The 24,177-nt window shown below is 42.1% G+C and overlaps 1 protein-coding gene across 1 annotated transcript; it reads right to left on the reverse strand.

Moving 5' to 3' along the window:
* Positions 1–2,095: 2,095 nt before the first annotated feature.
* On the reverse strand, positions 2,096–23,820 carry LOC146712938 (sialoadhesin-like). Its single transcript, XM_085437163.1, has 8 exons — positions 23,790–23,820; positions 18,334–18,369; positions 15,468–15,731; positions 15,143–15,388; positions 14,830–15,060; positions 14,584–14,679; positions 5,234–5,318; positions 2,096–2,102 (listed from the first exon to the last, which is right to left on the reverse strand). Exons 1-8 carry the CDS (start codon positions 23,818–23,820, stop codon positions 2,096–2,098), a joined length of 996 nt encoding a protein of 331 aa, XP_085293289.1.
* Between the last annotated feature and the right edge of the window lie 357 nt (positions 23,821–24,177).

A 24,177-nucleotide genomic window follows, 5' to 3' on the forward strand; every position in this document is an offset into this window, starting at 1 on the left:
AGTTTGGACAGTGGACTTCTTTTGCCTGCGTACGAAATATTATCTCAGTGCAGCAGTGGTTTGTGGACTTTTAATTGTGGGCTGTTTGGTTTGTCAAACAAAACAAATTGCCACTACAAAAAGTTTTAATTTGTTATAATTGGTTTAAATATTTAAACTTCCTGTATTGTAGCTATTCTGTCCAGTTTGCAGACACTGAATACTGAATGTTTTTAGTCTGTGGTTGAGTTTTAATGTTCATTGTTTTCTGCACTGCAGAGATATGTTTCTGTTGGATACAACCAAACTAGAACAAGTCAAAATTTCCAACTAACACAGAGGAAAACACATGAAACTAAATGTTTATTAATACCACAGAGGAAACAATATTTTCCATTGAAACAAACATAAATAAACTATAAATAACACCGAAAGTTACCGAGGACACAAAACGTCTTCCACAAGTACTTTTGGGTCATACAAGTCTATTTCTGGTCTGCATGGTGGTCAGCACTGTTGCCTCAAAGAAAGAAGGTCCTGAGTTTGATTCCACCATCTGCCCAGAGACTTTCTGTGTGAAGCTTACATCCTTTCTGGCACTTGGCTTCCTCTCACAGTTTGAAAAACATGCAGTTAGTGGGGGTTGGGTTGTTCGGCTTTTTGTTTCTCTGTGTTAGCCCAGACTGGTGACCTGTCCAGGGTGTACCCTGCCTCTTGCCCTATGGTTGCCAGTTATGGATTGATACAGAGTCTAATTCAGTGATAAAAAAGAAATAAAACATAAAAAACTTGAACATGTGGATGTCCTCTGGTCTTAAGTGCTAGATGGACCAGGTTGAGACCAGCAGCTGGACGTCAGTGGTTGGGCTGGTGGACTACTTCAGTGAAGAGTAGATGACGTCTGGCTCTGGTTTAAAGTCTGAACACAAACACACACAGGAACAACAGGAAACATGATTAAAAGCTTTGTAATTCAGTTAAGACCTCCAATCTCCACCTCTCTGCATCACACACAGTCCCAGTTCAGACTTTACTGGGAACGAGCTCAGATACTGGTAGACCAAAGTGCTGTACAATACAAATATAGATATCATAGAGGCTAAGCCTACACTTGAAGCTACTGAGGTGGTCGTTAACGGGGCTGACGCGATGTCACTGGTATGTATGAATTAATTAAACAGTCCAATAACTCCAGCAGTACGTATCTTGTCCTTTTTGGTCTTTATTCCAATATCATCTTAACATAACAGCGCAGAGGTCACAAACTGTTTGCCTTCTTACAATTAACGACACACCTGATGACAATTACGTGCATTTACCTTAAATACCTTTACATGAACAAAACATACCAAAACAGAAAAGGGTGACCTATAGCGGCCACATAAGGTATTAACCCAAAAATGGCTCCTACAGATATAATATTAAAAAAGCAAAATCCAGATATAGCAATAAAATTAGTAAAAATGTCAATTACCTACAGAGCTAAAAGCCAGGGAATAAAAATAGTTTTGAATCTGGACTTAAAAACTGGCACTGATGTAGCTTGTCTAATATGGAGAGGGAGATTATTCCAAAGCATCAGAGCCGCAACAGAGAACGCTCGGTCTCCTCTAAGTTTCAGCCGTGACTTAGGGGCCGAAAGCAACAGCTGCTCAGCTGACCGAAGGGAACGAATGGGGACGTGGGGCTTCAACAAATCAGACAAATAAACAGGTGCCAGACCATTTAGAGATTTATCAATAAAAGGACTTTAAAACAGATCCTAAATTCAATTTGAAGCCATTGTTGAGAGGCCAAAATTGGAGTGATGTGGTCGAATTTCCTTCTGCCAGTTAAAAATCGTGCTGCAGCATTTTGCACTAGTTGCAAGAGTGACAAAGTGCCCCGCCCAACCCCTATTAAAAGAGAATTGCATTAATCCAAACGTGAAGCAATAAAGGCATGAATAACACTTTCCAAGTCATACTTGGAAAGAAAGGGCTTAACCTTCGATAAATGTCTGAGGTGTTAGAATACTGATTTTACCACCCCAATTACGTCAAAGCTAATTGCAGAATAAATTTTAACTCAGACATTTGTGATCAAACTGTTTAAATGAGAAGTCAAAGCGGCAAGATCAACATCTGAAGCGTGAGAAACATGATTTGAGCCAAATAAGATCACTTAAGTCTTACGATAATTAAAATTTAAAAAGTTTTTTGCCATCCATACATTAACATCACTAAGGCAGTCAAGCAGCTGTCGACTTGGGAGACTATCAAAATGACTAAAAGGTAAATAAAGTTGGCAATCATCTGCATATAGATGGAATGACACTTATGTTTTTGAAATATCACAACAAGAGGCAAAAGATACAGTGGGGCCACAGCGGATGAAGCCGACCCGAACTTAACACAAAAACTCCTGTTTGAGAGACAAGAGTTTAACCACAAAAGTGCCAAACCAGAAATTCCCACACAGTGCTATAAGTGGGAGTTCAGCAAATCTTGATCAACTCTGTCAAATGCAGCGGTCATGTCCAACAAGACCAGCACTGCATATTTACCACGGTCTGTCGCTATCAAAATGTCATTCGTAACTTTTACAAGGGCTGTCTCCATACTGTGAAATGGCTTAAAGTCGGACTGAAAGATTTACGACAATTGAGCATCATTCAAATAATCCATCAATTGAGTATTTCTCTTACTAAGAAAGGGATGGGTCTAAAATTTGACATGACTGAACTGTCTAAGCCTGGTTTCTTAAGTAAAGGATGTATGACTGCATTCTTAAACTCAGGTAAAACAATTGATAGAAAAGCAGAGAACAGACTTGAGCAAGAACCTTGCATGGCTGGGTCAGCAATAGATAGAGTCGAAGGACTCAGCCTAGCAATTAATTATAAACTTTTGCACATAACCTCAGAAGAGTGAAAAAGAACTTGGTCTTCTTCTTAAATATTATTTGCGGTTGGCAAACAACTGATTGGTGCATTACCACCACCACTAGTATGGAGGGTGGACTGGGATGAGGCCCCCAACAGAAAGTAAAAAAAACAAAAACAAAACAAAAAAACCCCCTCAAATCCTTTCAAACACTCTTCCCGCTTTAAAAGACTGAAATAAAGCCTGGTAACTTTTACTTCCAGAATCCTTTTGCAATAGGTCAACCAGATCCAGTTTCATTTTCACATCAATGAGGTTTTGGTTGAACTTGGCCTTCTGTGTTAAGTACAGAATTTATAGCATTATTTATAGTGTGTTCAGCTGGTGGCAGCTAATTGGCCGCACCTAGTCAGGTGTTGATAAAAGCATACCTGAGGCAGGCTTTCCAGAAGCTTACTAGTCTTTGCTGTGGTGGCACCAGCCATTTTAGCTAATCTGCAATGCCATTTTAAAATAAACCCTCTTCTCACTAACATTCTGGTATTTGTCTCCTTTGTTATGGTGCGGCTTTTGAGCCGGGTCATAACATAAGTGGGGGATCATCCGGGATCGTTTGGACATTTTGTGAAGACTGAATATCAGGCTTTTGTATTACTTTTAAGTGGGTGAGAGACTGTGTTCACTGTAATTGGGCAAACTTGTAAACTAGTAGGTGTGTTTCAGCTGGGTAGCTGTGCTGCCCATCCATCGAAGCACTTTTTTGTTGTTTTGCTTTGTTGTTTTAATGTATTGTTTTTGGTGGTTATCCTGGGTGGGGGTACACTTCAGGGTTTGGTGGGAGACTGTACCCCTGGTCTGCTGTCTACCCTTGAGTTTCTGTTTAAAGTTGCCTCGAGCCCGGTACACCACTGACAACTAGACAGGTAAAGTTTTGTTTTTAGCATTTTAGGTTGGGAGTTGCTTAACGTGAATCAGTGGCACAAAACTTGGCAGGGGATTAAGACATTCGTTAACTATGGTCTTATGGGCAAGGCAGGTAAGACTTGAGACTGGGGCGGAGGTTCACCTTCCAGCAGGACAACGACCCTAAACATAAAGCCAGGGCAACAATGGGATGGTTTAAAACAAAACATATCCATGTGTTAGAATGGCCCAGTCAAAGTCCAGATCTAAATCCAATCGAGAATCTGTGGCAAGATCTGAAAACTGCTGTTCACAAACGCTGTCCATCTAATCTGACTGGCAGCAGCAGCAGCAGCCGTTTTTCTCTGCGTGAGTAGCTTAATGTTGTTCGTGTGTAATTTACGTTGAGTAGGCTAAACACGTTATTACATTAATGCATGTAAGGTGAACTAGCAAACATCATCATAGCTACATGCGGCTGTCTTCTTGTTTGATGGCAGATACTCCCTTCACCCTGGCCAAAAAGGCTAAAATGACCAAAGAAAAAGTGGAAAACAGTTAAATATATGCCCCATAGCTGCAGAAAAGGCTAACATTGTTATCTTTTTACATAAAACCAGCTGAACATGAGAGGTTTTTGGACCAATTTTGTTTTCTCCATTCTTTAAGCACCGGTTTGAGCACCGTTTGAGCACCGGCACCGTTTCAAAAGTACCGATTTGGCACCGGTATCGGATAAAACCTAAACGATACCCATCCCTAGCTGGGTGTCATCAGCATAGCAGTGTAAATGTATGCTATGTCTTCTAATGATGCTGCCTAAGGGAAGCATGTATAATGTAAACAGAATTGGTCCTAGCACTGAACCCTGTGGAACTCCATAATTAACCTCAGTGTGTGAAGAGGACTCTCCATTTACATGCACAAACTGGAGTCTATTAGATAGATATGATACAAACCACTGCAGCACAGTACCTGTAATACCTACAGCATGCTCTAAACACTCTAATAGGATATTATGGTCAACAGTATCGAACGCTGCACTGAGGTCTAGCAGGACAAGCACAGAGATGAGTCCACTGTCAGAGGCCATAAGAAGATCATTTGTAACCTTCACTAAAGCTGTTTCTGTGCTGTGCTGAGCTCTGAAACCTGACTGAAACTCTTCAAATAAACCATTCCTCTGCAGATGATCTGTTAGCTGTTTGACAACTACTCTTTCAAGGATTTTTGATATGAAAGGAAGGTTGGAGATTGGCCTATAATTAGCTAAGACTGCTGGGTCTAGAGATGGCTTTTTGAGTAAAGGTTTAGCTACAGCCAGCTTGAAGGCCTGTGGTACATAGCCGATTATTAGAGATAGGTTGGTCATATTTAAAAGTGAAGTATTAGTTAATGGTAGGACATCTTTGAGCGGTTTTGTAGGAGACTGTGGGCTTTTTCTTTGCATATATCTGTCCACAGTCAAAGATAAAGGGCAGCTGTACCTGGGCCTCCTCATTCGGATGATTGTTTGTCCATATCTGATGTCTTCAGTTCTCACTGCTGAGTAGACCACAGCTGAATCAGCCTCTGTACAATAAAACGGATGCAGTTACAAAAAAACTGTCACTGTTATCACACAACAGCCATGGCAAAACATTTGATATATAATAAAAAGATTAATTAATAACCTTTATAAGCTGCAGCTTTTAACTGTTTTCTTATTTTCACACCTCTGCTGTGTACCACAGAGTGAGGACATGAAACTGGGGTGGGGGTGTTTCTGTGAAAAATAAGGTGGATGACCACAAAGCTGCCATTTTCTTCTAAAGAAGACTGACACACTTTACCACAGAGCACAAAGCAAACATGTTCTCACAAAAGGAACACTGTTAACAACCAGAACAAGAGACACTGCAGTGAAAAGCCTTAGAAATGTAATTTCATGATCAGGTTGACTGCATGCCGTGTACTGTACATGTCAGAATGTCACTGAAAAAAACAAATTATTAACTTTATAAAAGTTTAGATTACTGTATGACATCACATGTCACATATCAAAATTTGAGATGACATGACATTCATCTATCACTAATGAAGGATGGAGATCAGTCCGTATACAGCTGTGAGGTTGACCGGCTGGCCCTGTGGTGGAGTCAATTTATTCAATTGACAGTATTGTCTTTTGTCTATTCTGTTATGTACACTCTTATGTATGCGTCTGATTTTACTTAATGTAATTAATATTGACTTTGAATGAACTGATAGTTTTTGTGCAGTTTCCAAATGATGTCTCCGTGTTCCTTCCTGTGTTTAAAACAAACAGCTCTGTGTTGAAACAGCTGCAGCTGAAGTGTTTTCTTTCTATCAGAAACAGGATGCTGGACGACTGCAGAGCTGTTAGCTTCAGTTAACCACAGACCACAAACACACAGTCCAGCTCACGGTAAAAAGGTAAATGGCCTGTATTTATATAGCGCTTTACTAGTCCCTAAGGACCCCAAAGTGCTTTACATATCCAGTCATCCACCCATTCACACACACATTCACACACTGGTGATGGCAGCTACATTGTAGCCACAGCCGCCCTGGGGTGCACTGACAGTGGCGAGGCTGCCGGACACCACCACCAGTAGGCAACGGGTGAAGGACACAACAACCGAAACTGTTCAAGCAGGGGCTCAAACCAGCAACCTTCCGATTTCAAGGCGAACTCCCAACTCTTGAGCCATGATCACCCCAAGTGAACAACACTCAATAAGTACAGTGTTAAAGATATATGATTATATCTTACTAAGGTTTCACATTTTGGATAAAGGACACAATATTATAAATTTAAAAACTGTGATTCCAGGTTTTGACAGCATCAACTAAAATGTTTTGGGTTTTTTGTTGTTGTTGTTTTTTTTGTTTTTTTGTTTTTTTTTTACCATTTTGACAATTCACTTCTTATTCTACCTTGCATGCTCCACAATGATCTCATAATCTTTCATATCTTTCAAGTTAGCAACAATCTTTATGAACCTATATCTGATTATACCTTCATACTAAACTTAGTCCAAATAGTTGAAGAGAAAAAGTAAAAAACAAACAACACAACACAACAACAATAATAACTTAAATACATCCAGTTGCTTTCTTTCCATATTCCTTAGACTACCATGACCTGGATGACTGAGAACCTACACAGGCATGTCAGGAAAAAGCGTCTTCATAATCCAAATGTAGCACTGGTTAAAAATATTCAGATTTATGTATTAAAAAAATGAAAGGAAAAGGAAAACAGTTCATGGTATTAAAATATATTTATTTGATTTATTGATATATTGATTGATTGATTTGTAGTTAAGATTCAATGAATAAAAGGATTTCATGTTCATCTATTTGTGCACTAGGAGAGTTTGGTTAATTGAAGAAGAACAATACAGGGAGTGCAGAATTATTAGGCAAATGAGTATTTTGTCCACATCATCCTCTTCATGCATGTTGTCTTACTCCAAGCTGTATAGGCTCTAAAGCCTACTACCAATTAAGCATATTAGGTGATGTGCATCTCTGTAATGAGAAGGGGTGTGGTCTAATGACATCAACACCCTATATCAGGTGTGCATAATTATTAGGCAACATCCTTTCCTTTGGCAAAATGGGTCAAAAGAAGGACTTGACAGGCTCAGAAAAGTCAAAAATAGTGAGATATCTTGCAGAGGGATGCAGCAGTCTCAAAATTGCAAAGCTTCTGAAGCATGATCATCGAACAATCAAGCGTTTCATTCAAAATAGTCAACAGGGTTGCAAGAAGCGTGTGGAAAAACCAAGGCGCAAAATAACTGCCCATGAACTGAGAAAAGTCAAGCGTGCAGCTGCCAAGATGCCACTTGCCACCAGTTTGGCCATATTTCAGAGCTGCAACATCACTGGAGTGCCCAAAAGCACAAGGTGTGCAATACTCAGAGACATGGCCAAGGTAAGAAAGGCTGAAAGACGACCACCACTGAACAAGACACACAAGCTGAAACGTCAAGACTGGGCCAAGAAATATCTCAAGACTGATTTTTCTAAGAGGCAGCACGGTGGTTAGCACTGTTGCCACACAGCAAGAAGGTCCTGAGTTCAATTCCAACATCAGGCCGGGGTCTTTCTGTGTGGAGTTTGCATGTTCTTTGCATGTTCTCCCCGTGTTTGCGTGGGTTCTCTCCGGGTACTCCGGCTTCTTCCCACCGTCCAAAGACATGCAGCTTGTGGGGATAGGTTAATTGGATAATCCAAATTGCCACTAGGTGTGAATGTGCGAGTGAATGTGAGTGCGAATGGTTGTCTGTCCCTGTGTGTAGGCCCTGCGACAAACTGGCGACCTGTCCAGGGTGTACCCCGCCTCTCGCCCTATGACAGCTGGGATAGGCTCCAGCGCCCCCCGCGACCCTGAAAAGGATAAGCGGAAGCGAATGGATGGATGGATGGATGATTTTTCTAAGGTTTTATGGACTGATGAAATGAGAGGGAGTCTTGATGGGCCAGATGGATGGGCCCGTGGCTGGATTGGTAAAGGGCAGAGAGCTCCAGTCCGACTCAGACGCCAGCAAGGTGGAGGTGGAGTACTGGTTTGGGCTGGTATCATCAAAGATGAGCTTGTGGGGCCTTTTCGGGTTGAGGATGGAGTCAAGCTCAACTCCCAGTCCTACTGCCAGTTTCTGGAAGACACCTTCTTCAAGCAGTGGTACAGGAAGAAGTCTGCATCCTTCAAGAAAAACATGATTTTCATGCAGGACAATGCTCCATCACACGCGTCCAAGTACTCCACAGCGTGGCTGGCAAGAAAGGGTATAAAAGAAGAAAAACTAATGACATGGCCTCCTTGTTCACCTGATCTGAACCCCATTGAGAACCTGTGGTCCATCATCACATGTGAGATTTACAAGGGGGGAAAACAGTACACCTCTCTGAACAGTGTCTGGGAGGCTGTGGTTGCTGCTGCACGCAATGTTGATGGTGAACAGATCAAAACACTGACAGAATCCATGGATGGCAGGCTTTTGAGTGTCCTTGCAAAGAAAGGTGGCTATATTGGTCGCTGCTTTGTTTTTGTTTTGTTTTTGAATGTCAGAAATGTATATTTGTGAATGTGGAGATGTTATATTGGTTTCACTGGTAAAAATAAATAATTGAAATGGGTATATATTTGTTTTTTGTTAAGTTGCCTAATAATTATGCACAGTAACAGTCACCTGCACACACAGATATCCCCCTAAAATAGCTAAAACTAAAAACAAACTAAAAACTACTTCCAAAAACATTCAGCTTTGATATTAATGAGTTTTTTGGGTTCATTGAGAACATGGTTGTTGTTCAATAATAAAATTATTCCTCAAAAATACAACTTGCCTAATAATTCTGCACTCCCTGTATATTGGTGTGTGCGTAACTTAATTTTTTTAACCATCTAATGTCAGTCATCTAATCTCCATATTGCCTTTGGTTGTTTTTAAACTGATGAGCCAATCCAAATCACTTCTTCTGTTAGGGGGTGGGACAACCGGTACAGATTCAGTGCTCTGGTGATACAGCAGATACAGCTGTAACTAGCAGATACAGAGGCTATTATTCAAAGAATATATTGGCATTAATGGTCCTGCGAATATGTCCGTCTGCATACACTTTTTAGTTGAACAGAGCGGGGAGAGGGGTTACCACTAGGGATGTTTTTGTCACTTTTTACGTAATCAAACTCAAAGTAAGGTCAGTACTTCCACGCTTTAAACGCTTGCACGCTCATACTCTCTCACACACTTGTTATATTATCCATTTTTGATCTGCACACAGCTGTTACCACGAACGTCGCACTCGCTTACGTCATTGTCATGAGACACTCTCGCAAAAAAAAATAAAATCACAGTTTTAGTAAAGCACTAACGCAGCGTGCTCACAGGAAAGTAACAGTAATCTAATTACCTTTTTTGGTATTGGTTTTTTTTTTTTTTTTTTTTTTTTTTTAGGTTTTATAAGGTTTAGGTTCCCCAACCTTATAAACAGTATATTTGCACAATAACTGAAACTAACCCACTGATGAACAATGGGCTGTGAGTTCAGTTTTTGTTGGTTTATTCAAAATGTTCAGCTCCGACCTCACTCCGCGGTGTACTGGGCTCAGAGGTAGCAGCTGGACTGCCTGTTTAGCCTCATGATTAATATTCACAATGAAAATATTGGTTGAACATTGCAAGTTTTAACAGATCAAGTGCTTGGGAGGCAGGCGGGTGTATCACATGCTTTGCCCTGAGACTGGGCGGGCAGACATCTCCGAAATCATTGAAGCACTTTTGTAAACGGCCTCTATCTTGATTAAACCACTACATTCTCAGCTAAAAAAAAACCAAACTGTATTTGATGATATACAGACAGGGTATTTCAAAGCATAGTTCTGTTAGTTTCCACATGTTCACAGTTGTTGTTGAGAAACACATTAAAAAGAATGGTCACCAGACCAAAGCAATGGTTTTGACTCGATCAGCCTTAACCCCGGCCCCCTGAGTTTGATGGGTGAGGTTGACAGATGAAATTAATTAATGAAGACGGCTGTAGGGCCAAGAGTGCCAAAATGAATTAAGAAAACAGCACCAACTTAAAAAGAAGAGAAATGAGCACTTAAGAAAACTCCAGGCGCAATTACAATATCTTGAAGATGCCCATAAAATAAGCGCCAATATAAATTTGAAATTCGAAATACAAAAGAAAAATTAAATTAATGAAAGTTTTTCATGTGAAATACAAAAAAATATTACTTTATAACAACAAAGATACTATGAGGTAGGAGGCAAATCTGCAAAACTATTAGCCTATAAATAAAAAAAAAACAACAATTAGAAAATATAATTCACAAAATAAAGGATCCTCATACAAATAACATCGTGTACAAATTGGAAGACATTCAGTTAGCTTTTCTAAAATTCTCCAAAGAATTATACACACAACCTAGAGTGGATGATAAAGATATGATATCCTTCCTGGACTCACTTTGTTTACCAAAGCTGACTGAAAACCAAAATATAACCTTAATCAAGGACACATCTGAAATTGAAATTAAAAAAGCTACCTCAAAATTAAAACCCAATAAATCTCCAGGCCCGGATGGATTCCATCAGATTGGTATAAGGAAATGAAAGAGTTATTGATCCCCTTGATGAAAACAATGTTCAATTATATCTTAAAGATGGGAGTAATTCCCCATCTTGGAATGAGGATTCTATTTATTCTATTTATACTTATTAAAAACTAATTAATCAAGGAAACCAATGTATTAACTTGCCTTTAAAACTCTAGTTACAATTTCTTAATAAGAATGATTGTAATGAAGAGGCCAGGATCTTAAGATGGTGCGCTTATGATGTTGATTTTTTTTTAGCCAATAAATTAGACACAAGATATAAAAAATGGGCAGGGCAAGGCTTAATGGCATACTGTATGTTTTATGATAAGGGAACTCTTAGGGACTTCCAATCAATAAAAGATCAATAGCAGTTAAACAATACGGATTTTTTCAGGTTTCTTCAAATCAGGCATCATCTATATAACTTTATACCTAAGAGAACAAATCTTTTCTCTCTTCCCGTTTTGAATATATTTGTCAAGGCTTACCATGCAGATCCTGGCCTCGAGGTGATTTCTAGATTGTACAAGGGTTTACAAGAGGTAATGAAGTTGAATACTATCTACATTTAACAAAAATGGGAAAGGGAAACAAATATAGCAATTTCAAATGACATCTGGTATCAGCAGGGCCAACTTTGTGCAGTGCACGACTAATAGTTGTCCTATGGACAGATTCCCCCACCTGAGCTGTAGATCTCTGCAGCTCGTCCAGAGTCACCATGGGCCTCTTGGCTGCATTTCTGTTCAGCGCTCTCCTTGTTCGGCCTGTGAGTTTAGGTGGACGGCCTTGTCTTGGTAGGGTAGGTTTACAGTTGTGCCATACTCCTTCGATTTCTGAATGATCGCTTGGGCTAAAGGCTAAAAGCAGCAACCACCAATCAAGAGGGAGGTCGCTCGCTGGACGGACCAATCAGTGACCGCGCTGCAGGACGCACTGGATGACGCAGACTGGGACATGTTTCGGCGCAGCTCTGATGACATCAACATGTTTACGGAAGCGGTTGTGGGATTTATTGGGAAACTAGCGGACGACACAGCAGAAAGAACTATCATCCGAACGTTTCCCAACCAGAAGCCGTGGGTGGGTAAAAACATCCGCGACGCTCTGAGATCACGCACCGCTGCCTACAATGAAGGGCTCGTCTCCGGTAATATGGACCTATACAAGGCTGCGTCCTATAACGTGCGCAGCGCGGTCCGAAAGGCAAAGCGGAGCTACGGGGAAAAACTAGAGTCACAGCTACGACAGTGCGACTCTAGGAGCCTGTGGAAAGGACTGCGGATTATAAACGACCAGCTTCTTCAATAATGAATGCAGATGCTTCACTGGCTGATGAGCTGAACACGTTTTATGCTCGCTTCACCGCCGCAGCAATTAAAACAACAAACGGCTGCGCGCGCTTGGAGTGCACCAGTGAAGAAAATGCATTCGTCATCACAGAGCATGCCGTGAGGAACACCTTCAGGAGGGTGAACACCAGGAAGGCAGCAGGACCAGATGCAATCCCTGGCCGGGTCCTTAGAGCCTGCGCTGACCAGCTAGCACCGGTGTTCACGGAGATCTTCAACCTCTCCCTGGCCCAAGCTGTGGTTCCCACGTGCTTCAAACAGTCCATTATTGTTCCTGTTCCAAAGAAACAACAGCCCGCTTGCCACAATGACTACCGTCCAGTAGCACTGACTTCAATTGTGATGAAGTGTTTTGAAAGACTGATGAGAGATCACATCACTTCTTCACTTCCTGCCACCATCGACTCACTTCAGTTTGCTTACCGGACTAATCGTTCCACAGATGATGCCATATCTCACCTGCTCCACACATCCCTGAGTCACCTGGACACTGGCAGAGGGAATTATGTTAGGATGCTGTTCGTGGACTACAGTTCAGCATTCAACACAATAATTCCCTCTAAGCTTTTCACCAAGTTGACGGATCTAGAACTCAGCTCATCACTGTGTCAGTGGATCCTCAACTTCCTCACAGACAGACCCCAATCAGTGAGGGTGGGAAGACAAGTCTCCCCCTCCATCTCACTCAGCACTGGAGTGCCTCAGGGCTGTGTTTTAAGCCCCCTGCTGTACTCACTGTACACTTATGACTGTGTAGCCACATCCAACACCACCTCCATTGTCAAGTTTGCTGACGACACTGCTGTTGTGGGCCTGATCTCCGACAACATCGAGACGGCCTACCTGGAGGAGATTAGGAACCTGGTGCCAGGAGAATAACCTCCTCCTAAACATCAGCAAGACTAAGGAGCTGATCGTGGACTTCACTACAAAGCAGGCGAGGAATTACAAACCATCTGCCACTGAAGGTGCTCAAGAGCTTTTACTCCTGCACCATCGAGAGCATCCTGAGGGGAAACATCTGCACCTGGTTTGGGAACAGCACCAAGCACGACAGACGAGATCTGCAAAGAGTGGTGCGCTCGGCCGAACGCATCATTCAATCAGAGCTCCCTGACCTGCTGTCCATCTACACCAAGCGGTGCAAGTCCAAAGCTAGGAAGATTATGATGGACCTCTCCCATCCCAACAATGGACTCTTCTCACTGTTGAGGTCTGGGAAGCGCTTCCGCTCCCTTAAGGCCAAAACAGAGAGAATGAGGAGGAGCTTCTTCCCCCAGGCTATTCGGGCCCTGAACCAGGTGTAGGACTGGACTCTCCCACACACATCACATCACCACACGCACTCTGGTTTTTCTCCATGCACACTTCCTATAATTTATAATCTCTTTCTGCTATTTGCACTTTTTTTTTTACTGTAAATTTCTAAGTTAAATCTGTAAATTTTGTATAACCTGTAAATTGTAAATACTGTAAAACCACTTAATGGTTGGGCATTGCATTGCACAACTACAAGCATTTCACCTCACGTCATACTGTGTATGGTTGTGTGTGTGACAAATAAAAATTTTAATTTTAATTTGAACAGTGCTCTGTGGGATGTTCAAGGCTTGGGAAATCTTTTTGTAGCTTACGCCTGCTTTAAATTTCTCAATAATTTTATCCCTGACCTGTCTGGTGTGTTCTTTGGACTTCATGGTGTTGTTGCTCCCAATATTCTCTTAGACAACCTCTGAGGCCGTCACAGAGCAGCTGTATTTGTACTGACATTAGATTATACACAGGTGCACTCTATTTAGTCATTAGCACTCATCAAGCAATGTCTATGGGCAACTGACTGCACTCAGACCAAAGGGGGCTGAATAATTATGCACACCCAAATAAATAACTGCACATTATGCAGTTATTTATTTGTAAAAAATGTTTGGAATCATGTATGATTCTCATTCCACTTCTCATGTGTGCATCACTTTGTGTTGGTCTTTCATGTGGAATTCCAATAAAATTGATTCATGTTTGTGGCTGTAATGTGACAAAATGTGGGAAAGTTCAAGGGGGCCGAATACTTTTGCATGCTACTGTATGTCAGTGTTGATGGATGCTTCAGAGGCAGCCCCAACCAGTTGTGGCAGGTGGATGCCCCTCCCTGCACCTGGTTCTGTTGGAGGTTTCTTCCTCTTGAAAAGGGAGTTTTTCACAGTCCCAAGTTTCATATGCTTGCTCAAAGGGGACTGTTTGATTGTCTGGGGTTTTCACTTTCACTGTAGGGTCTTTACCTTCCTACATCAAGTCCCTTGAGGTGACTGTTGACTGACATTGATTATGTGCTGTATAAATAAAATTAATTGAAAGAAAATGTTACCTCTGCTGTCTTCGATTGGCTGTTGAGAATCTGATGTTTTGATATAACTGTATATGACATGACTGATGATGTCATCTTCTCCAGCTTCTTCTTGATCTGATGAAATGATTTAAAATGAACAATAATATAAATTAAATATCTAAATAGAGATTACATTTAACAAAGTTGTTACTGTGATCATAATGAATGTGAACATTATTCTACTAAATAAACTCAAACATGAAAATCAGGAAGTTTGAGTCTCACCTTCAGGTTTCCTGTGAATACATCGTTTCACCAGCAGAACCAGTAACACCAGTAGAACCACAACACAGACTGATCCAACAGAGGACAACACAGGTATGAGAGAGGAACCAGGAGGAGAGATTGATGGAGGAAGAGTGATGGAGGTGGACCGAGGAAGAAAGGTTGATGTAGGAGGAGGTGTTGATGTAGGTGGAGGTGTTGATGTAGGTGGAGGTGTGGTGGTGTGTTTGTCTAAAATAAAGCAAACACAGTCATTAAGTTGTCGTCACATTGTGAATGTTGAAAGCTGCAGAAACACAGACAGGTGAGTCACCTGTGACAGTGATCCAGCTGGATGGAGACTCTCCATGACTGCTGATGTCACACTTGTAGAGGCCTTCATCAGACCTGGAAACATGCTGGATGGTCATGTGACCTGTAGTCTCATCCCCAATAAAGACACCATCTTTATAGAAAGCAGCTGGGAGGTTGGAGGGAGTGGTCTTTGTTTTACAGAGCAGAGTGACGTCATCTCCCTCCATCACAGGGAGGACAGGACTCTGCAGGATCACTGATCCACCTCAACACAGAGACAAACTACAGCATTTCATCCATTTACACACAGCTTCATCAACACTAACTCCACACACTCAGCTTACCAGTGACTGTCAGGTTAACCATGTTACTGATGGGACCCTCTCTGGACTCACACCAGTAAACTCCAGTGTACCATGGGTATATGTAGCTGATGCTACATAAAGAACCAGCAGGTTTCCCCCATCCATCTCCACACTGAGTCCTCTGTCTTGCGCTTGTGTTTCTCCTCAGAGTCCATCCAGCAGAGCTGTCGTCCTCCTCACAGCTCAGAGACACAGGGTTTCCTTCAAAGAACTGAGAGCTGCTGGGACTCACAGTCAGACGAGCTGTGAGGGTTAAAATGAAATAATGATGATCTGCTTTCTTTCTTTACATTCTGAAACATGAACCCAATCAAGGTTCAAGGTTCAAGGTTCTTTATTTGTCACATGCATAGTTATACAAGTATAACACACAGTGAAATGTAGCCTGACACGCTCCTCGACATGTGCAAAAATGGGGGGGGGGGGGGGGGGGGTAGAGGAAGAACATTATAGTTATATAGTATATACATTGGGTGAATGTGCAGTAGTAGCAGCCAGCAGGTGAATTCTGTACATTAATATGAATAGACATCTGACTATTTTACAGGATAGACAATATAAACATATTTAAAATTAAAGGAATTTGAAATGTACATTGTTCCTTGGTTTAGTGTCTGGAAGAGAGTCCTGTCTCAGTCAATTATAGATGATGTGAGAGGGCGGGTGTGTGTGTTTAGGGCACGGATGGCTTGGGGATAGAAGCTCCTCTTGAGTCTCTCTGTCCTTGCCCGGAGGATGCGGAACCTTCTTTTTTTTTTTTTTTTTTTTTTTTTGTGTCCCGTTTGGATCTATAGCCATCAGAATTGTTGTCTTAAGGCCAAGAAAGATGCCAAGTGGATTTATTTTACCAAGTGGATCATCATGGCCTTGCCATATTGGTCCATTTGATTGACCTTTATTATAATTATGTATTTATTTTATTTTCAGTTGCTACAAACGGGACAGACATGACTGTGGGATAGGACAGGGAGAAAGAATGAAAGAAAGAGGGGGAGAGAAAGAAAACCAAAGGGGAGAAGAGACGGTGAGAAGGGGGGGGGGGGGGGGAAGAGAAAGAGAAGAAAAAAAAAACAAGAAAAACAAAACAAAACAAAACACCTGGGTCACCTGTATGGAGAAAAAAAACAGAAGAGAAAGCAAACAACAAAGAGCAACATAATAAAAACAGCACCATCACAATAAACTATCTAGCAGTAGATATCAGTAGATATTAAATAATAAACGATATTGTGCAGCACGCAAGATAGACAGCGCACAATGTGCTTTGAGGCAGCAGCCAAGAAAGCTGTAGTCCGCGTCTGTGAATACCCGTGTGTACACCTGTGTGGATCAGCATGCTTGCATTCCGAAGGTTTCTCCATGTAACGATCTGCTAGGGAGTGTGGGGAGCCATAGCCCCGTCCACCAGGGCATGAAGCAGGTATGGAGGAGATCCAGGCCCCAGATATCCAGAGGCCCCAGAGTACAAGGACCCGAGGAGGACCACCAAAGGGGGGGAACCGTGCCACCCTCCTGGGAAGAGCTGAGTAGAGCCCCAAAGGAGAGGTCACCCTGCAGCTACGGAGCAGAGGCCAGAGGGGGTTGCAGTGGCATGCCCGCGGGCTCTGCCGGCAGCCAGCTGTGCCAGAGAGGACTGAGCTTCAGGCCCAGAGGCCAGAGGCCTGAGGGCATCCCATCCCCCGGAAGGAGCCCAGCCGGGCCACAGGCGCCCGGCCCCGCCAATCAGCCACCAGGAGTGAGCCGGTACATACATGAGCGCCCAGCCCCAGACGACAAGGACCACCAACACACCAACGTCTGAGGGCATCAACCACCGGCAGGGAGTGTGGTGAGGGGAGATAGGCCTCCGTACTTTAGAGGGCCTGAGATGTACCCAGAGAGGTTGAGTCTAAGACCCAACCTGACATAGACACAGACGAACAGGCACACGCGGACACAAACGGGCATTCCCACCCCCATATACACAACCAAATACTCGGCACTCACCCAGCGTGTAGACAGACACAAATAGACACTGCACAGACAGTCGCACTCCCCAAACATACTCTATATATCAGAGGGCAAGCCGCACCTAGACCCAGGACATGTAACCCTTCTCTCTGGGGTGGAGGCAAGCGGACCACCTCCTTATCCCAGACCCCAGTCTGACGGCCAGCACCTCCTCCCAGCCCCCCAGCCCTGACGACTAACAGAACCGGGGTGAGTGAAGACCTCAAATGCGGAACCTTCTACCAGATTGCAGAAGTTGGAACAGTTTGTTGCCAGGATGGGACGGGTCCTTCAGTATCTGCGCTGCTCTAGTCCGGCATCTCCTGGTGTAGGTGTCCTGAAGCGGGGGGAGAGCAATCCTGCAGCAGCGTTCTGCTGTACGGCTCACTCTCTGGAGAGCTTTTTGGTCCTTCACACAGCTGTTCCCAAACCACGATGTCATGTTCTGTGTGAGGATGCTCTCCACAGCGCCTGTATAGAAAATCCTGAGGATCTTTGGAGAGACCCTGAACTTCCTCAGTTGTCGTAGGTGATACAGGCGCTGCCTAGCCTTTTTGGTCTGGACCTGAATGTGGGCAGCCCATGTCAGGTCTGAGGAGATGTGGACACTAAGATACTTGAAGGACTGCACCCTCTCCACTGGAGCTCCATTGATGATAATGGGCTTGTAGTCTCTGTGCTGACTCCTTCTGAAGTCCACCACCAGCTCCTTGGTCTTGCCGACGTTCAGCTGGAGGTGGTTGTTCTGGCACCACGATGCCAGATTCTTCACTTCATATCAGGTCAATATCAATCAATCAGGTCATATCAGTGAACATTTATCAGGTTTAAACTGTGACAGAAGAAGGTTACTGACCTTGGTTTGTTGTGCAGCTCGGCAGTGAGATCAGAACTAAAGAGAAATGACACTCAGGTTGATTTGAGGTGATCATAAAGAACAACTCAACACAAACAGCTGACAAACACACAAACTCATCTCTCTGTGAAATATTTTCCATTTGATGACAGCAACATGTTTCAATGAAGTTTGGACAAGTAAAGACTAAACACAAAAACCTATTTAACAGTTGTTATTGTATTATACTTAAGCAAACATGTGGACTCTTCATGATTCCCCAATTATTGTTAATATTTCCATAGTACCCAGTTGTGGAATGATATTTGTGTCATAATAAATGTGCAAGGAAAAAAATCAAAGCAAAATAATTTCATTTAAATTCCTTGCACGTAGAACTCAGCTACCACAGTTTTGAAAACGCTCTAGAAAACGCATACATTTGTAAATTGAACTATCCTGTCACAGTGTGGACACTCGAAAACACAGACTTTCGAAAACGATGACGCATGTTAGTCATATGATACAGTCATGTGACCACTTCAACCAAGATGGCCGAGGGCATTATACAGCAGTTGTTTTGTTTGATTTCAATTTTAACTGCCCAATTAAGGATTAATATCAGGTTGTAATGCTCCAGATAATTTTTGTTCAAATTCTTTAATTCTCATTTGCTTTTACAACTTTGTACTTTTGTGTTACTTGCAGCAACAACTTATTGTTAGTCCATTTAAAAAACTTGGTGCTTTTCAAAGAGATGTTTCAAAGAGCAGGAAAGTAAATAAGCAGCAGACAGAAATGAGGCAGGTTGAATCGTCTTGCGTTTCACACATGTGCAGTACTGAAACATAAGAGTTTTTGGCCGTTTCAATGTGGACGCACAACTCTGGGAAAACGACTGAAAACGCTAGTGTGGACGTGGAGCGTTTTCAAATCTATCCGGGCTAGTGTGGACATAGCCTGAAGGAGCAATGGGCTGTGAAGTCAGTTTATTAATATGCAAATTCTAATGACCATTGTTTAAAAACCACTGATCAAAGATTACTAATCAAGACTATTTATCATTGATCAGTGACCAAAAGTACTAATCACAGAGATTGCAATCACAGCATTGTAAGATGATGAAAGCTACGTTCAGATGAATGGAACCTACTTTTTGGGTAGCAGTTCAAATACTGACAACTATCACTGGATTGATTAATACTGAGAAAATGAACAAGAGTGGGATAAACAGTTCAGGTTGTTGCCATCATGCTGTGTAAATCTAAAAGCTCATATAACTATTTTATGCACCATGCTTGTAGGTGCTGCGTGTTAGGTGTGCAAAGTTGTTATGCTTTGTGGTTCTCTCTGTGCAGCTAACCACTGGAATAGCTCAGTCAAGTCTGTTGTAGATACAATTCAATTTTATTTATTCAGCGCCAAATCACAACAACAGTCATTTTTATATTGTAAGGTAAAAACCCTTCAATAATTCATACAGAGAAGAACCCAAAAGTGGCAAAAGTGGGAAGAAAAACTCCCTTTTAACAGAAAGAAACCTCTGACAGAACCAGGCTCAGGGAGGGGCGGCCATAGGATAAAAGACAGGATAAAGACATGCTGTGGAAGAGAGCCAGGGATTAATAGCAAGTATGATTCAATGCAGAGAGGTCTATTAACACATGTTGCATGAGAAAGGTAACTGAGGAAGAAAAACTCAATGCATCATGGGAATCCCCCGGCAGCCTACGTCTATTGCAGCATAACTAAGGGAGGATTCAGGGTCACTTGGTCCAGCCCTAACTATATGCTTCACTAAAAAAGAAAGTTAAGAAAGTTTGAAGCATATCTTGAAAGTAGAGATAGTGTCTGTCTCGTGAATCCAAACTGGAAGCTGGTTCCACAGAAGAGGGGCCTGAAAACTGAACACTCTGCCTTCCATTCTACTTTTAAATACTCTAAGGTTTTTTTTCAGATGTTATTGTTACGCACTGTTTTCTGCACTGCAAGGCACTCGTTGCCAAGAATTTGCCAGCAGGTCTAGCTCCTGTGTTGGATGAGGTTGTGCGCATGGTAAACTTTGTCAAGACAAGACCTCTGAAAAGTAGAGTTGGATGTCTCGAGACCGATCTTGGTCTCGAGACCGGTCTCCACTTTTATGTGGTCTTGGTCTTGTCTTGGTCTCGACAGACTTTGGTCTTGGTCTTGCCTTGGTCTCGCTGTCTCGGTCATGCTGTCTCAGATCGACATAGTGGTCGGGAGATTTGGAGTCAACAGTATCCATGACAAACAACGTAACATTTCATAATGTGTCATGCACAAAAGCATCAGCTCTAAGAGCCGTGCTTAGAGAGTGCTTTGTAGTGAATCAGAAGAGTCGACTCCCATTGAGCGAGAGCCGGCTCCTCACTGATTTTCCTTTCGCTGCTCAGCTTTCACACAGTGGCTCAGCTGTGCTCCAATCATAGCTGGACTGGCCAGTGGCGAGTGCATCGCAAAAACACATAAATATGCCTGACACCCATAAATGAAGCAGCATCTGGCTGCAGTTTAAAGACTTTTTTTCTCGGTCTTGGTCTTGGTCTGGTCACGACTTTGTCTTGGTCTTGTCTTGTTTTGGTCTTAGTTTAGGCAGTCTTGACTACAAGTCTACTGAAAAGCCACATATTTGCATCTCTATGCGAGGAAACGGGAGCGGAGCATAAAGCCTTATTGCTCCACACAGAGGTCCGATGGTTGTCACGCAGGATGAGAGGTACAATGATGCAAAGCTGATGCAAGTGTGTGAATGCGTGTGTGAATGGGTGGATGACAGGTTGTGTAAAGCGCTTTGGGGTCCTTAGGGACTAGAAAAGCGCTATACAAATTCAGGCCATTTACCATTTACCAAAGCTGCTTGCAAATGATGAGTGGTGTGCAAAGCTGGCTAACATGGCAGATATACTTCACCATTTGAATGAAATGAAGACACATAACCATGGACGAGATGAAAACCTGCTCATAAGCACAGATAAAATGAATGGATCCCATTCAAAGGTGAACCTCTGGCAAAAACATCTGGAAAATTCCAACCTTGGCGTGTTCCCACTCACTCAGAATTGGCAGGGAGATATCAACACTGACACACTGTGTGAAATAATAGGTAAACATTTGAAAATGCTTGAGGAGAAGTTGTCCGTTTATTTCCCCTCAGTCTCCACTGAATGCCTTGACTGGGTAAGGGAACCATATAGCTCAGCAGCAGTTACTGGAAAAGATATGACTTTGCAGGAGGAGGAGGAACTAACTGAACTGAAACAAGGCCATGGTTTAAAGCTGAGCTTTGCTGATCTATCTTTGGACAGTTTTTGGTTGACTGCTGCCAAGGAGTTCCCCATCTGGCAAGCAGAGCTATTTTTGTGTGGTTTTAGTTTTACTTGACTTGTCTGCTGCTTTTGACACGGTTAACCACAACATTCTTCTATCAAGATTGGAACATGTTGATCTCAAAGGTACGGTTTTATCTTGGTTTAAATCCTATCTCTCAGAGAGGTCGTTCTCTGTTGCTATGGGGCAACACTTCTTGGCCACTGCCCCTATTTATTGTGGTGTGCCTCAAGGGTCCGTGCTCGGTCCTACTCTTTTCTCTTTGTACATGTTGCCGTTGGGATTAATTTTTAAAAAAAATACAACATCTCCTTTACTGTTATGCTGATGATATCCAGATTTATTCACCTTTGAAATCCGATGTGACTGCTTCTTTGCAACCTCTGTTCAACTGTTTGCATGAAGTTAAAATTTGGTTATCACATAATTTTCTTACATTGAACGAGAATAAGATCGAAATCATAGTCTCTGGTAGTCACACTCCGCTAGACCAGTTAGCTGATGCCTTAGGCCCTCTCGCTAGCCATCTCTCGCCCACTGTAAGAAACCTCGGAGTGTTCCTGGATGGTTCTTTTAAACTTGAGAAACAGGTGTCCACTGTGGTAAAAAACAGCTTTTACCAGTTGCGTCAGATTTCCAAAGCAAAGCCATTCCTTCCTTTAAAGGACCTTGAAAAGCTTATTCACACATTTATTACATCCAGATTGGACTACTGTAACTGCCTCTACTCGGGCCTCCAACACTCCTCTCTTTGCCGGCTCCAGTTAATTCAAAATGCAGCTGCGCGTCTTTTAACAGGTACGAGAATCCATGAACACATAACTCCAATTTTAGCCAAACTACATTGGCTCCCTGTTAAATATTGTATAGATTTTAAAATTCTTTTGTTTACTTTTAATATTTTGAATAATTTAGCGCCCAGCTATCTTTCTGAACTACTCCACTCATACAATCCCAACAGAGCACTTAGATCGTCCAATCACAGGCTCCTAGCACAACCTAGGACTCGAATGAAGTCGAGAGGTGACCGGGCCTTTGCATCCGTGGCACCTAGAGTCTGGAATAACCTCCCTGCTCAAATTCGTACTGCCGAGTCTATCCAGTCTTTTAAATCACGTCTTAAAACTTATCTTTTTACTTTGGCTTTTGATTCTGTCTAGTTGGCTGGTCTAGCTTGTTGTGTTGTTACCTATTGTTTGTTGTCCTCTTTTATTGTTTGTTTTAATTGTCTCATGCTTTTACTGACTGTGAAGCACTATGGTCAACACTGTTGTTTTAATATGTGCTATATAAATAAATTTTGATTTGATTTGATTTTTACATTGCTCCCATTTTCCACAACATCTCTATGTGAGCAAAGCTTTTCGAGCATGGCTGCTATAAAAATTAAAAACAGAGAGAGATTAAGAGCTGTTGAGGAAGAGCTTTGTGTATGCCTTTCTTTAATTTTCTTTAATTTCTTTAATTCCAGCCAGAATATCATCTTTGTGTTCATCTACACAGGCCCAGGTTTTACACTGAGTGAGTATAAACAAACTGAGAAATTAATTTGCCATTATATGTTAGGCTGCAGTGTTTTATTTTGGAACATGTTTGGTTGGTGGTGTGCTGCAGGATATATTTAATCTATGAAATGTGTCATGACACAAAAAGTTGAAAAACACTCCCTCAGACTAGAGCAGCACATGCAAAGCAGACACTCGCGGGTGCACAATGGCTTCTTTGTGTGCGCGGCAGCAGAGTTCTACGAGTGACAAATTTGATTGCCCTTTAAGTAAAATTTCTCGCATAATTTATTTGCTCGCACATTTGTTAGGACACAACTATCATTCCATAGGCGACATACAGAAAAATATCCATTTCTTTTAAATAACCCAGTACAGTCATGTGTCCACTGTCCAGCTGTGTTGATATAATGAGTGAATGATTTGATCTTTTCACTGCCTGCTGTGTTTCCTCGACTCCTGAGCAAAGATAAAGAGTCAGTTCAGACCTGCAGTTGGTCCTCGTGGTGTTTGAACTTGAATTCAGCCTGATTTGTTTTTCATGTCTTCTCCTCCATCATCAGTTATCAGGAGAGCAGACAGTCAAAGTACAAGAATTCAAACAAGCACAGAGATTCTACTTACAGAGCAGACACAGCACAGATGTTTCCTTCATCGTCCTTCTCACTCATTTGAGCTTTTTCCATTTCTGTCACTGACACCAAGTAAAGCCCGCCCTCTTCCTCTGAGTCTGTGGTTTTTCTGCTATGGGGTACGAGTTGGCTTTTAAAAAAAAAAAAAAAAAAATCAATCTTTAAAATACTGCAGAGTCTGTTGTTCTTAAAATAGCTTGAATTAAAACCCTGTTGCTGAAAGCTGTTGCACAAACACAGAAGACCAAGAAAAAGATAAGCTTACATTGTCAAAAAACTAAAACTTTATAAGTAAACACTGTTTTAACATAATTTCTGAAAAATCTGTGAAATCAAGTGTCCCCCGGTGATTCTGAGCTTTAGTTTGGATCATGAATAAA

The sequence above is a fragment of the Copadichromis virginalis genome, linkage group LG3, assembly GCF_057382275.1.
Source record: "Copadichromis virginalis isolate Kocher_CV1m ecotype Utaka linkage group LG3, C_Virginalis_male_GT1.1, whole genome shotgun sequence".
In the NCBI taxonomy this organism is placed as follows: domain Eukaryota; kingdom Metazoa; phylum Chordata; class Actinopteri; order Cichliformes; family Cichlidae; genus Copadichromis; species Copadichromis virginalis.

Bases quoted from the DNA above. Each gene is read 5' to 3' on its own strand.
- LOC146712938 (XM_085437163.1), bottom strand. From the start codon at position 23,820: ATGAAGGAAACATCTGTGCTGTGTCTGCTCT. The intron at 15,732-18,333 runs GTCAGTAACCTT...TAACCCTCACAG, and splicing joins GAGCTGCACAACAAACCAAG to CTCGTCTGACTGTGAGTCCC. The intron at 5,319-14,583 runs GTAACATTTTCT...TTTATTGTACAG, and splicing joins GCCAATCGAAGACAGCAGAG to AGGCTGATTCAGCTGTGGTC.